This window comes from Canis lupus, chromosome 1 (genome assembly GCF_011100685.1).
Source record: "Canis lupus familiaris isolate Mischka breed German Shepherd chromosome 1, alternate assembly UU_Cfam_GSD_1.0, whole genome shotgun sequence".
NCBI classification, from domain to species: domain Eukaryota; kingdom Metazoa; phylum Chordata; class Mammalia; order Carnivora; family Canidae; genus Canis; species Canis lupus.
In genome coordinates this window covers 16684342-16699541 of record NC_049222.1, presented here as the reverse complement: position 1 = coordinate 16699541, position 15200 = coordinate 16684342, and the positions used below count along the sequence as shown (strand labels likewise).

The window sequence follows — 15200 nt, the reverse complement described above, 5'->3', positions numbered from 1 at the left end:
TTGCCGGCCTCCAATCAAAGAAATCCCTGTAGAGAACCTCACGATCACATCCCATCCATGAAATGCTTTTCCTGTTTATAATCATTTCTTTTCCTACTATTTAATCAACATAATTGCTGTCACTCAAAAAAAGCAACACGGGTACATGCCTATGCTTTCCATATAGATATATCTGGAGACTACTTGGTTTAAGGCCATCTGGTAAATTCATGTTAAGATAATTATTTTATGTTAATTACAAACCTATTAAAAAAAAAACCTGTTTGCTAGGGATTGAGAATTTCGGTTATCAGAGGAGTGAACGGATAAGAAAGCTAAAGCTAGAATGGGAACAGAATCTCTGCCAGCACACAGATTTCCTATCACACTACATGGAAAAAAAACTGTTTGCATTTGATGCTTGCAAGGAAAGAAAAACACAGCTTGACACTGAAAAGCTTTCATTTATAATATGCTGAGCCATGTTTACATCTTGGGAGGAGGTTCATGCGGTGCAGCAACAAAGCAGAATATATTTGAAGAAAGAAAATGCACCAAAGGTCACTAAGTAGCTCCAGACACCAAGCTGAGAGCCTGCAATAGGAAATGAAATGTGATGGAATCTACACATTGGGACTTCGAACTACTCGGCTTGGGAAACACAGGAGACCTCATAAGGACCAGCCTACCCTTCCCACCTCCACCCACATCATCACTCCCAACTTCCCTCAAATCACCCCACATGGAATGGTAAGGAGATGCCAAGACTAGTACCTAACAGACAAGGGAGACAGACTCCGGGCTGATGGATGGTCCACCAACACAAACTTTAGCTAGAAGTTTCCATGTTGAGGAGCAGAAGGACTTGCTGCAATTACAAAAGACCACAAGGACCCAGGCTTAACGACTACAGAAACAAGCAACCACTTGTCCCCTAGGTGAAGAGCCAGGCTGCTTGCTGCCTTTTTTGCCCTTTGCTCCAAGCTTTTTGGCCTTAGGTCCAAACTGGAATCATGCATGGAGCTTTAAAAATTCCTGGTTCCAGGTCCCCACCTCCAGAGCTTCTGATGGGACTGGTCTCGTGTGCTATGGGGGCACTAGGTTGTTTTGTTTTTTTTTCTAACACTCATTTCAGGGGCACACATACTCCAATGTTTATAGCAATGTCCACAACAGCTAGAATACAGAAAAGAGCCCAGATGTCCATTGACTAATGAAAATGTGATACACGGTGGATTACTCAGCCATCAAGAAGAATGAAATCTTGCCATTTGTAGTGATGCGGATAGAACTAGAGGCATTAGAGAAAGACCAATGTCATTTCACTCATATGTGAAAACAAATAGATGAACATAAGAAGAAAGGGAAGAAAAATAAGATGAAAGCAGAGGGAGGCAAGCCATAAGAGACTCAATTCTAGAGAACAAATTGAGGGTCACTGGAGGGGAGGGGTTGGGGGGGATGGGGTTACCAGGTGATGAGCATTAAAGAGGGCATGTATGGAACGAACATTGGGTGTTATATGCAACTGATGAATCACTAAATTCTACCCCTGAAACTAATAGTACAGTAGATGTTAAACTAAATTTAAAAATTAAACACACCAGGTGATTCCGAGGCGCAGTCCAGGCTATGAATCACTGTCTATGGCTTTACATAGCAAGCAAAGAGCCTCGAGCAAGCAAATGCTGGAACAACGTAGTGGTGAGCAGGACCGTGCATACCTAAAGGACCACGTTGAAAAGCAGATTCTGCTTCCAAAGATCTGGGGTGGTGCCTTCGCACCTGTATTCCCAACTGAGGTCTCGATGTAAGGGCTAGAACAGATTATGGCCTCCATCAGACATCCTAGAGATTCTACAGATGTGAACATCAGAGACATTAGTTACTTTATAGTTGGTTTAACCCTTTCCCTTCATTGGCACTGCTAACAGCACTTTAGTTTCATTGGATCTCTCAGGATCACCCCTGCTGGACAGGGATACCCATGGAAAGTACGGTGTGTCTATAAAACATAGACACACCCTTTACTTAGCCCAGTGCAGGCTGGATTTTATTGGGGAGAGGATGTTATGAGCTGAACTGTGACCTCCTGAAGTTGAAAGTTCTAACCCCAGGACCTCAGAGCATGACTGTATGTAGAGAGAAGCGCCCTGAAGAGGTCATGGAGTTAAGAGGTGGTCATTCAAACAGGCCCTAATCCAATAGGAAGGGTTGCCCTTAGAAGATGAGAGGGGCACCTGGGTGGCTCAGTTAAGAGTCTGCCTTCAGCTCAGGTTGTGATCCTGGGGCCCTGGGATGGAGCCCTGTGTCAGTCCCTGCTCAGCAGGGAGTCCCTTTCTCCCTGTTCTAACCCTCCTCCTCACTTGTCCTTAGATGAATAAAATCTTAAAAAAAAAAAAATCAAACATGTAAGAGAGAAGACACAGGGAGACAGTCTATAAACCTGATAGACCCATCGGAAAGGGTCAACCCTCCCAACACCTTCACCTCAGACTTCTGGCTTTTGAAACAGAAAATAGTTTAAACCACCCAGGACTAAGTCGTTTAGGCAGTGCTAGCAAACTAACACAGGGGGCTTGGTTTGTGGGGTTTTAAAAGATTTTAGAGAAGGAGAGTGCAGGGGCAGGGGAGTTGCAGAGGGGGAGAGAGCATCCCAAGTAGACTTGGGGGCTGAACCCCATAACCCTGAGATCATGACCTGAGCTGAAACCAAGAGTCAGGCGCTTAGGCAACTGAGCCCCCCAGGTGCCCCTGTGTGTCTACTTTTGATAACTTGTCTGACCTACATTTTCATTCAGTATTTACGGAATGGACAATACTGTTTTCTAGAAGTCCCAGTCTCCTCTACTTCCTTTTAATTTGTGGTTGACAGGAAAGCAAGGTAACCACAATTTTCCGGCCCATAGGAAGAGCCCAGTGGTTAAGAACACAGGCTACAGAGTCCAGCTTAGAACCCTGGCTCTGCCATACACCTGCTCTGGGACCTTGAGATCTTGTGTGAAGACTCACCCATGAGGAATGTAGCCATCCGTTTTCTGTTGTTAGCTCAGGTTTTCATATTTTAAACTCCCCCTCTCCTCCACTGGGTTCCAGCTAGAAACCAGTGCCTGGTTAGGGGACCTCCACATAAGTACCAGGTTCTGGCATAAAACTTCTTTTCCTGTATCCACCCAGCTAGGCCAGACCGTGCAGGAGGGATCTCTAGCAAACCTATGGAGATTAGTAAATCAGTTTTTATAGAATTTGCAAAAAAAAAAAAAAATCCTTCAACTTCTCAGATAAAAATCTCACTGATGTTGCGTTCTAGGTTCTTCTAACCTGTCAGGCAGTGTCAGAACTATGTTCTGGTATTTTTTAAACAAACTTGCTTCCAAGGAACAGCCTTCGTGGGTTCCTAGGAAGGCAACCTCTGTTCGGCCATGCAATTTTTCCACCATAAAAATTGCTAGCGATTTCACTACAGAAAAATGCCAAAACAAAACACGGGCATGCTACCGAGAGCAGTGCCAAGTGAGAGCAGAGCGACAGCTGGAGGGCAAGCCATGGCACCGTCTCTGCCCGGGCTTTTAGACAGCCTGACCTCCTGGGAAGTAGTACTGGGCACACATAGGTCACAAAAATGGTGTCTGGAGATCTGTCAACCTGTCCTAGCTCAGGTGCCCTTTTACCCTGTTTGGTTGAATCTGTGAAAACTGGCTGTTATCAAGGTCGGAAGCTCCAACCTGAGTTTCGTAGGAGCTTTTCCTCTACCCAGCTTTATCTCCATAGGATGTTCTGTTCCTTATCAAGTTTTTAAACCTTTTCCCTCTTTTCCATGCCCCGTTGCTTTTCTCCTAGTAGGTCAGGCGGTGTATCCCAACATTTCCCTCCTTTCCTCTAAATGCCATTTGGTTTTGCTTTTCTCACCTTAAAATATTTTAGTGCTTTCCTTTATCACTTTCTTCCCTATGCTCAGATTTATAAGAACAAAAGGGTTGACATTCTTTAAAAAAGGCACTGCAGAATTTAAATTCAAAAGATTTAAATACTGACACAGTTACTCAGTGGAACTGAGAAACCGTGTAACACCTTTTAGCCATAGAAGGACAAGCATGATGTCGCAACTGATTTAGAGTACCCTCCGATGGTGGGGTGCCTGGGTGGCTCAGATGGTCAAGCATCTGCCTTCTGCTCAGGTCATGATCTCAAGGTCCTGGGATGGAGCCTTGCATCAGGCTCCCTGCTCAGCCAGGAATCTGCTCCTCCCTCTACCTCTCCCCCTGCTCACACTCTCTGTATCAGTCTCAAATGAATAAATAAAATTGTTTAAAAGAGTATCCTCCATTGAAAGGGACTTTGATGCATGTCTCTCAAAAAGGCACCCTCCTTGGATTTTTGAATGTGACGTTTTCCACCATAGATATTCAGAACAAACTCACAGAGAGGCAGCTTTGAGTCAACAAAGCATGGGATGATCAATATGCAGATCAGGAATTAAAGTAAGGAATGAGGGGCTGGGGAGGGGAAGATCAGCCAAGGCAATCCAGGGAGTACTCAACTGGCACAGGATACCTGGTCTTCGGAACATGAAGAAAAGCAGAAGTTAGTACTTAACTACTTGCAAATAGTCAGCTTAAGAACACTGACAAGTTAGGTCTATTTATAGGACCATTTGGGGATGATGACTGGGCGGGGAAGATCCAGCTTAATAACAACCGATCCCTGAGATCAGGAAACCAAGTCTCAAAGACACTCAAGGCCAAGCGATGCAAATGCCATAAGGCAACATGAAGGCAAGGACCTAAAGATGAAACGAAACACCCTCCAAATCACCTTCCTGAGAACTTCCATCTGTAGACAAGGTTAGGTATGGAGAACCCCACTCTTGGTCTTCGTGTTAAGAGGACGCTCGAAAGAGGCTCAGTCTGTTAAGTGTCTGACTCTTGAACTCAGCTCAGGTCTTGATCCCAGGGTTGGGAGTTCCAGCCCCATAATGGGCACAGAGCCTACTTGAGGGTGTGAGTGGGGGTGGGGGGAGAGCACTCTCCAGAAGTTGGCAAACTCTGTACATAGGGCCAGATGGTAAAGATCTGAGGCTTTGGGGGCCAAATGAGGTCTTTGCTGTGCAGGTTTTTTTTTTTTTTAACCCTTTAAAGATCTAAGTGGCATTCTTAGATTGTAAGTCGTGTAAAAACATGCTGTGGGCCCTATTTTGCCAATTCCTGCTCTATACCAAGCTCCCAGAGTCAGATCCTAGAGCAGAGAACCCTCCGGCCTTCCATCCTCTCTCTACCAGCAGCTGCTAGGCTGACAGCTGCCCCCTGCTGCTCCCAGAAGCTGGAGGCTGCAGAGCTTCACCCCAGGAGGGCAAACACGGAACCTTCCACAGGCACAGCCGAGAAAGGCTGAGAACAGAGATAAAGGCTGACAGCAGATGCAATCCACCTTTCTGAAATCCTACCGGGTATGCAGAGATGATCTAGCTCCCGTTCTGCTGCACTGAACAAGGCAGTGCATTTGTGTGTGCAAGTGATCACTTGTGCTTTTGGCTTGAAGCTGGAAAGATGTGCTGCTTTGCTCAAAGGGGATTAAATACGTAGACCTCATACCACTGCTCCACCCCCTACCTGTGTCTCAGGAGGGAGACTGTCCAGAAGGTTCAGATACAATCACCATGATCTAGAATGGACTAGGAGAGTGAAGGAATGTGGAAGGGCAGGCCTCCCTAGAACAGCCTGTTTAAAGGTACAGTTGGAAAACAGGAGAGTGGAACAAGCAGAGGTGGACTGGGTGTTTCTAGTGGGCCAGTTCTGAGGAAGCCATCCACCTCACGGGGCAAACAGCCAGAGAATTCACTTCTTTGTAATGCTTTCACATTCCAGTGATTCTTGAGAGACTTGGGGCACACGTTGATTTTTCTCGCTAACACCTCTGCAGGACAAAACTTGGGTTACCACCGGGCCTGAGTTCCTGCGCCCCTGGCTCAGCGGGTTTCTTTTGCTGATAGGAGACAGCTGGGCCTTAGGAAATTTCAAGCTCCAAGCCCCCAAAATGTGACCTTAACTCAGATGTGTGCCTGCAAGAACTCTTAAAAAAATGTCCCCAAAGAGATCGTTGACTCAAAATTCCTTTACTAGAAAATGAACTGAATTAAGATCTGTAAGTTCTAGAGGTTGGGTTTTTTTTTCTTCTTCTGCCTTTCACGCAGTTGTATCCTAAGTCCCTCGAACTGGGCTTGGCACATGGTAACTCACAAGTCATCTGCTGAATAAGTGAACCCAAGTTGTTGGTAAAGCTTTAACACTAGTAAATGGCTTCGTGGAAAAGAACCGAGCTGGAGAAGCTGAGGTTATAGTTGTTTATGTTTTCATCCCTAGAGAAAAGCCATAAACAACAGAGACCTTTGTTCTCTGGATACTCAGCAAAAGGCAGACCCTCTCTCACAAAAGCAGCAGGGTCCTGCTGAGCAGGGGGCAGTAGGTCTGGAGAAGCTGAACCCACTGACACGGAAAGTACTGATTGAAATGCAAACTTTCTCGGGAGAAGATAGGGTATTCTAGAATAAAAGAGTGCATTGGCTTTTTCCGGGCGCACCCATGCAGCAGCTTCACTTAGAAAAGAGGAAGTTAATATAGGAAAGTCAGGCATCAATGACTTTAAGGACAATGAACGAAGCAACTGGACCCACCTAAAGAGGGTACTCCAGGGAAACCACAGCCTTCTGAGGGCGAACTCAGTTTCCTACCACTTTGGGTTGTTTCTCTAAGAATGAGTGAAAAGTGATACAGAACCCCGCCCTGGCCAACACCTTCCACCTCCACGCCCTCCTCCTCCTCCAGCACCTGTTCATCAGTTGAAGATAGGCGGGGGAGGGAGCAGGATCCCCTTTAAAGCTGTAATCCCCCCATTTCTTTTTTTTTTTAATTTTTATTTATTTATGATAGTCACACACACACACACACACACAGAGAGAGAGAGAGAGAGAGAGGCAGAGACATAGGCAGAGGGAGAAGCAGGCTCCATGCACCGGGAGCCTGACGTGGGATTCGATCCCAGGTCTCCAGGATCGCGCCCTGGGCCAAAGGCAGGCGCTAAACCACTGCGCCACCCAGGGATCCCCAATCCCCCCATTTCAAAGCCAGAGTCCACAGGGCATTTAACACAGGCAGGAACACCTGTGTCCTCTTCAGGTGTTACAGTAGCAAGTTCAGGACACAGGTTGTGGCTGCCACAATCAGCACCTGTAACACACTAGCAGGGCAAGCGGAGAAGCAGATGAAGACCAGGATAGCACCTCATAGCAGCACAGGGGATCTGTTTCCAAAGAAAGCCCATCTCTCAGCTAGAAAAGGAGGCATATGTAGATAGAGCAACAGCCCTTCTAGAAAGCCCCATAGACTGAGGTCAACTTTCACTCACTTGTAACGTTCATTCAGTCTTTTGACAACATATGGAGTATGTCCAGGCCTGAGGCTGGCGTCTGAGGGGATGGCCATGGACCAGGAGACAGATGCTCCACACCCTCAGTAGGCCAACCATCCCGTGGCACAGAGGGTCTAACCCAGCGAAACTGAGGCTGCCTGCAAACGTGTCTGTGATTTAGACAGTTCTGCACAAACCACCTCTACCCATCTCCTGCCTTCTTTTCATACCAGCTAGGTTCTCCTCTTTAGGAGATGGACACTCATGAAGATACTTTCTGAAATGGAGCAGCATGCCCTGAGCCACCCATAATCCACAGCGCCCCACCTCCACCCCCTGCCGCTTCTGAGCTTTGCCAGCTGCAGGATGGGGAGGCAGACAGGAGGGTCTGCTTGCTAGTCTTACCTGCCAACACCACCCTCCATGACTTCAGGAAAAGGACGAACTTCTAAGACCCTTTAAAATGGGGTACACTAAGCCTTCCGCGTGCTCTTACGGTCACACGAGTAGGGTACCTTAGGTAGCCAGGAAGCAAGAAAAAGACCCGCTTTTTGTGATTTTTCTGGAGGCTCTGGATTTCTAGGCTTTCTTACATTCGAAAAGGCATCTAAAAACCGGTGCATGCAGTGGTGTATGAACACCCTGTTTCTGGCTGTGGTCTGAACTGGCTTTTTCAAAAATTTCTTCCCTGATGTCCAAAACTCAAATGAGCATCCACTGAGGACTTACTACGTGCACCCAACATGCCAGACTTGGGGAGGCTCAACAGGGTAATATTCATCACTTTCTGTGCGTATCAGCTCATTCAATCCTTCATCATAACCCTATAACTTCAGTACTAAACAGGGTCTTCGTTTTACAAAGGAGACCACTGAAGTAGATTAAGATCAAAGTCACAAAAACAACGTCGTCAAGCTGGGACTGGTTTCTATTACTGCACAGGTTTCGACCTCTGAGCCCTTTGCAGGAACTCTGACCTGCCAGATAATACAGCCTTCCCTCCAATGTGGCCTCAGCTAGGGTAGCTGGTAGTACTGCTCTAAGTGACTATATTCGGGATTTGGAGAACAAGAAACACATTTGCAGAAATAGCACGTTAACCACCATATCTTAACAGGATTCAGCAGCACTTGTATTACGGAAAAGTGGGAGTTTCTGCATCCTTAGGTCACTGTGTCCCATAAGGGCAGGATTCAAAGAGCAGTATCTGATGAGACCCAGAGGGACAGACACGTGCTGCTGTGGGGGCAGTTATGGGCCACCGCAGCCCATGACCCACAGAACGGAAGTCACAACCAACACAATTTTAACACCTAACACTGTGTTGGAGAATGGATTTTTCTCTTGCCCAGAAAGCCATTTCTAGCTGCTTCTAATCTCTTCCCTCCGCCCCCCTCCCCCCCCATCATGGACAGTACTGTATGAACTATTTGGACTAGATCATCTATTTGTGTACTGGTTTCAAAGGTCTTACTCTAAAGAAATCAGGTCTATAAACAGAACAGACACAGGAACTTTTCTATGTGCAATTTAAGGCTATTTTAAGCTCATCATAGATGCTCAATAAAGCTTTACTGGGGTCAGGAAAGTTAGGATGTTTACTGCACACTGCTTCAAAGATTGGATTTTGGGACTCCTGGGTGATTCAGCAGTTGAGCATCTGCCTTTGGCTCAGGGCGTGATCCCGAAGTCCCAGGATCAAGTCCCACATCGGACTCCCTGCATGGAGCCTGCTTCTCCCTCTGCCTGTGTCTCTGCTTCTCTGTGTCTCTCATGAATAAATAAAATCTTTAAAAAAAAAAAAAGATTGGATTTTCTGGACACTTCCTACACAATGTATACTTTCATTTTTAAGAAGCCTTTGACGTGTCATTTTACTGATACACCCAATGAATAAAAGGTAAACATGAACCTCTTGTTCAAAACCACATGGTCTCAGGAAAAACTAACAGCCACGAGAGCATAACACCCTGATCAGTTTATATGCTTAGTTTGGCTATAACAGTCTTAACACTCCATTCTCTGAATTCTTTACTAGTAAAGAAGTACACCCTGCATCAGATTATAAGGCTGAGCAATACGTACCCTAAGCTTGTTAAGGGGGTCACCGGCATTCACTCAAGTATTTGTCAAAGTTTGGGCACTTGGCCCAATGCATGTTGGAGTAGAGGGTCTCTACAGACAGACTCTGTGATTAAGAGGAAATCCTTCAAGAGAGGAAAATTGGGGACCCCTGAGTGGCTCAGCAGTTTGGCACCTGCATTCGCCCCAGGGTGTGGTCCTAGACTCCCAGATTGAGTCCCACGTCGGGCTCCCTGCAGAGAGCCTGCTTCTCCCTCTGCCTGGGTCTCTGCCTCAGTCTTTAAAAAATGAAAACTATACACATATGAACCAATTTTGTGTATGACCGGATAATATGAAGCCAGTTGCTTTAGATGGAGCTCAAGGATAGTGGTAACCCACTGGTCACGGACAGTGTTGGAGTTTATCATCAAACTGTCTTTTGAATTTACCGCCATCTGCGTTAACGATCTTCCTTAGATCCCAGGATCTTGAAAGTTCTGCCTTTGTAGACACCTCTGGGATGATGAAAGGGCCTGGGCCCAGACTCTGAAGTCAGATAAACCTGGGTTTGAAGCTTAGCTCCCCACGTGTATTAACTTTGTGACCCTCACCAACTTTACTTAATCCTGGGGTTTTGGTTCTTCCCCCGTAAAACTGAAATACCAACGCAAGAGCGGCTTTAGAGGATTAGAGATAATGTACTTGAAGTGCACAGAACGATGCCGAGTATAAAGTCCTCAGGTTGTTATAGGAAAGGCGAACGTGGAAAGGTGCTTAGGTGACACTACGTGAAACAAAGTGTACAGAGGTGACGGGGAGGGGTCCAGAACAATCCTTCTGAACCCACCTCTCTTATTTTCATCTCCATATCCTTTCAGGAATAACAGATCAAATTAATACTACCATGAACACAGTAGGAGTAAGCACATCCATTTTTTTTTTTTAAGACTCTTAAACTCATCCTTTTTTTAAAGTCACAAAATCATTTAACAAGTTCTGAAGGGACTTCTGCAGTTCTCGCTTGCGCTAAGAACTGTTCAAAGGCCCAGTGGGGAAAGTGGGGCCATCTGGCAGTTTCCCAAGCAGCTCTGCTACTGTACTTAAGTTTCATTAAGGGTCACCCAGGAGTTGGGGAGTCTGGTCTCATCGAGGGCTGGTTCTTTTCGTTTTTGGTTAACGTGGTAGGAGTAACTCGGGAATCTGCAGAAGCCTCTGCGCCCCTCTAAGGATTTACCATGGGTTCATGCGGCGACCAGATGGACAGTTTCTATACAAGCACTCCGCCTTTAGTGGACATCGCATTAACACCCAGGCTCTGATTCGAGAGATCTGCAATAGGCCTGGAGACCCTAAGCAAGCTTTTAGAGGATGCTGGTGCTGGCTTCCAGATCACATGTGGAGCGAACAAGAGTCTACAGGGGCTGGATGATCAATTCACAAACCAAACAATCCCTCATTCCTGGGGTTCATGAGCAAACAGGCGCAGCAACTGCCAACCAACTTGGTCTTGAGGAAATTACTAGGCTGTGAAAATTTTGTATAGCCAATGGAGTATGCACAGGACTCTGGACGTCCACCAAGGAAGTAATGAAACCAGAAGACATTCACAGGGACCAATGCCCATTTTCCCCAGCTGAAACACCCCCCTTCCCATTCCACTCACTCCCCTAAACAAAATTCCTTACTTTCCCATGGTGCAAAATTATCCTTGTTAGTTCTCAAGCTTCCTTTGGACAGCTGTTAATAAGAACACTTATCAAGACCCTAATGGTAGCTCTTGAGTCTTCGTGTAAAACAAAACCCAAAACCCCCACCAGTTTTCAAAAAAAAAAAAAAAAAAATCTAGGGAAGAGGGTAACGGTTTGACAGAGTCAACTTAGAACACTCATCAGGCACCAGCGGTTTCTGGAAATTGGACATGCATTCTGCAAGTGCCACTGATTTATGTACAATTTGACCTTCAGGGACTGAACAAATGAGTAAACCATCTCAGGGACACGTTCCCCATGAAGTTAGAGGCTTTGTGCTAGGATGATAAGCAAACAACATGTCCTAATACCGTGGTCATGCGGATAACACAGGACTAGCACCAGGGAGGCAGTCACTTCAACCTGCTGGAGGCCCTTGCTCACCCAAGTTAACCTCTTCCCGCCTTCAGGTAAATGTTGCCTGCTGCCTTCAGGTTAACTGAACACACTCCCCCCACCTGGCCCCCGCACATTTGTTCCGTGTCCACCACCCATGTCCTGGAGAAGACAACCCCTCCCAAGCCCAAGCAGCATTGCCCCCCTTAAAGGATGGTGGTCATTCCACCGCCAACAGCAGATTTGAGAGCATGGCATGCAATGGAACTGATTACTGGTTTTTGCACCACAAGCTCACCAGCCCTGGAACCACTTATATCCGAACCTTTGAGCATGTGAGCTGACATTTCTGCGGCTCTGCAAGCATGGTGATGGATTCATCTGTTACAACATTAGTCAGAGTAGATCTTTTTAATTTTTTTCTTCCCCAAATTCACTTCTGGGGATTGCCGTGTTACCTGGTACTACCCAACATTTATCCTGGCACCCCAGAGCATAGGACTCTCAAACAGTCTGGCATGACTTTGTGATTCCCCGTATCTTACATGGTACCTTTAAAAAGCAATTTGTGTTTATGGGTCCAGGGAAAGCACTGGACCAGAAGCCAAGAACTGTGCGGTGTGAACAAATCGCCCCTCACCTCCGGAGGGTTTGCAAGCAGGGAACAGTAACTTTTTTTTGTTGTTGAGAATAAGAACCACCTGGGAGGCATTTTCAACCCTACAGATCCCCCAGCCTGAGTTAGGGGTGATTTTAAGGAGCACCCAGGTGCTCTGCGGACTGCCCTTTCAGGAATTACTCTCCTTGGGGCTCAACAAACTCCACATGCTTTCCTCCCCGGGGTCAACACAACCGCGTCCACAGCCCACAAACCACCTCCATCCTCGTGCCCACGGAGGCCGTGAGTGTGTTACACTCTGTCCCCGCAGAAGGTCAAGATAGTCAAGGACCAAGTATTTGTCAACTTTGTTTTCGAAACCAAATGCAAACACCTCCAACCGTCTTCCCTACGGTGCACGGTCTACACCCACAATCCAATAACCCACTTTCTGTATAGACTTTCAGCCTCCTCCTCTCCTCCTCGCCAAGTATCCCAGGAAGCGGCAAGCGCCCCGGGGGTCTTGCTTGGGGCGCGAAGCCTGGGTGCACGCCTGGCCGCCCGTCCTTGCTCCGCACCCAGAGCCCCGGCAGGGGGGCTGCACCCAGGGGCTCCCCGCGCCGCCCAGCGCGCCTGCGAGCCTGTCCTCTGCGGAGCCTCCTCCCCAGCGAGGCGGGGTGCGCGGCGGCGGCTCGGCGGAGCCCGGAGGCTTACCTGAAACACGTGGTGAGCTCCCCCGAGGGCTTCAGACACGGGTACCTGGTCGTGGCGATCTTGTTCTCCGAGCAGAGCTCCCTAGGACGACAGGCGCGGCGGCCACTTGGCGGGGCGGCCGCGGGGGAGCGGAGGGCCGGGCGCGAGGGCGGCGGGGGCTGCGCCCCGCGGGGGGGGGGGGTCGGCGGGCGCGGGTCCCCGGGCGGGGGCGGGGGGTGCCCGAGAGCTTCGACCCACCGATGGGGGCCCGGGCGGGGCGCGGAGTTTAGAGCCGCCCCGCGCAGTCGAGCGCCCAGCCCGTGCCGGGGTGCTGCCGGGGGCCCGGGGTGCTGCAGGGGGGCCCGGGGTGCTGCAGGGGGGCCCGGGGTGCTGCGGGGGAGCAGGGGTGCTGCCGGGGGGGCAGGGGTGCTGCCGGGGGCCGCCCGCACCCCGCGAGCCAGGCGCGCACCGAGCGGGCGCCGGCCGCGCTTACCTGTCGCCGTCCTCGGGCTCCTCTCGGAAGCTCCACGTGTGTCCCAGCGCCAGGAGCAGCAGCAGCGGCCCCAGGCTCCCGCGCAGCCGCCCCCTGGCCGCCCCTCCCCGCCTCGGAGGCGGCGGCACCATCGGGGAGGCTCCCGGCTTCCTCCCGGCGCCGCCGCAGCCCTCTCGCCGCCCGCGCCCCGCTGCTCCGCCGCGGCCGCCGCCCTCTCGCCGGCAGGGGGCGCCGGGGGGCAGGGGCGTCCGCGCCACCTGCGCGAGGCACCGGGCGGGGTGTCGGGGAGCTGGGGGGGGGGTCGGGGGGCGCCAAGGCCGACGACGGGCTGGGAGGCGGGTCGCCGGCGGTGCCGGGCTCCTCGCTCGGGACGCGCGCTCGGGACCCACGCGCTCGCCGCGCTCCGCTTGGGGCCGCGCCCTCCCCGCTCGCCTCTTCCCGCGCGGGGTGGGGGGGCCGGCGGCCGCGCATCTTGCCCCGGGCTAGCTCCGCGGGGGGAGGGGCGGGGAGGAGGAGCTGCCGGCTCGCGCGCCGCGGAGAGGGAGGGAGGGAGCGGAGCCCCGGGGTTAACCGGCTTCCTCCCTGGCGTCAGGTCCCTCCTGAAGGTCGGGGCAGGCCTGGGGCGCCTCCGCGTGCCCCCCCGACCCCCCGGCCCCCGGGCGCTTCTCCCCCGCGGCCCTCCCACGCCCCGAGACGGCTCGACCTTACAGGGCGAAGCCACCTGGGGTCCCTAAAACCTCCAGGTTCCCTAGTTGCTGCATGTGTTGGCCAAGCCGCCGCTTCCCTCCAAGCTGCAGGCGGGGGACAAGCGCAGAGCGGTTGGGGGGAGCACCTCTTAGATGCTCTTGCCCTGAGCGGCTTCCACGCAGGCTCCGCGCCACGTGAGCCCCCGCACGTGAGCGCTGGAAACTCCTGGGAGCAGGTGAGACGCGGGGGCGGGTCCTTGACCTCCGCCCGCCGCTGCTTAGGGCAGCCCGCCCGCGTCTGCGGGCACCGGGAACACCTCGGGCGGGGCCGGGAAATGCGCTCCGCGGGCGCTGACCCCGCTGGGATTCATCCTGCCTCCGCATCTTAACGCCGCTGCGCGTCCGGGGCTTCTGTGCCTGGCAAGGGGCAGCTGGGGACACAGGTCGGGGCAGGCCTGGGGCGCCTCCGCGCGCCTCCCCCCGACCCCCCCCCCTCGCCAGGCGAGTGAGTGGCCGTGGCCGTGGCCGTGGCCCAGAAACGACTCGGAAGCGCACGAGGCGGTCATGGCCCCTGACTCCTAACACCCGCGCGGTTCTGCAGCCGCCGGGACCAGGCGAAAGGTCGCTTGTTCCCGACTTAGCGGTGTAAGCAGGTGCTTGGATGCAGAATATCCTGGTCACCTGAGAATTGCCGCGCATAGCGCATACAGCTGGACTTTCTTTAAAAAAAGATTTTATTTATTCACGAGAGACAGAAAGGGAGAGAGAGGCAGAGACACAGGCAGAGGGAGAAGCAGGCTCCCTGCGGGGAGCCCGACGGGGGACTCGATCCCAGGACCCCGGGGTCATGCCCTGGGGGAAGGCAGGTGCTCAACCGCTGAGCCACCCGGGCGTCCCCAGCTTGACGTTTTTAAGAGCAGTGGCAGTCTCCCCCCTCCGCAGAATGCTTTTATAGTTTCCAAAGGTTTTTCACATTCATGATTTCATTTGATACACTATCCCTTGAAACTAGAAGTCGGATTTCTTCATTCAGTGAGGTGGTGTTTTTTGGTTTTTGGTTTCTTTTTTTTCTCTCTCTCTCTCTTTCTACAAAGCTTATGCAGACTCCGCAGACCGTAAAACAGACTTGATACTAAAATAGGATGCCTGGGAAGCAAAGGGTTGCAGAAGGGGAGGTGGGTGGAGGGATAGTGGGCATT

General features: G+C 50.8%; 1 protein-coding gene across 1 annotated transcript in view; it reads right to left on the bottom strand.

Moving 5' to 3' along the window:
• CCBE1 (collagen and calcium binding EGF domains 1) overlaps positions 1-13486 on the bottom strand; it is a 229023-nt gene extending 215537 nt beyond the window's left edge. The window contains exons 1-2 of the mRNA XM_038525879.1: positions 13316-13486; positions 12844-12924 (exon numbers count right to left, since the gene is read on the bottom strand). Of these exons, the coding sequence (XP_038381807.1) occupies positions 12844-12924; positions 13316-13446 (212 nt within the window). The 5' untranslated portion in view covers positions 13447-13486. The remainder of the gene's footprint in view (positions 1-12843; positions 12925-13315) is intronic.
• Between the last annotated feature and the right edge of the window lie 1714 nt (positions 13487-15200).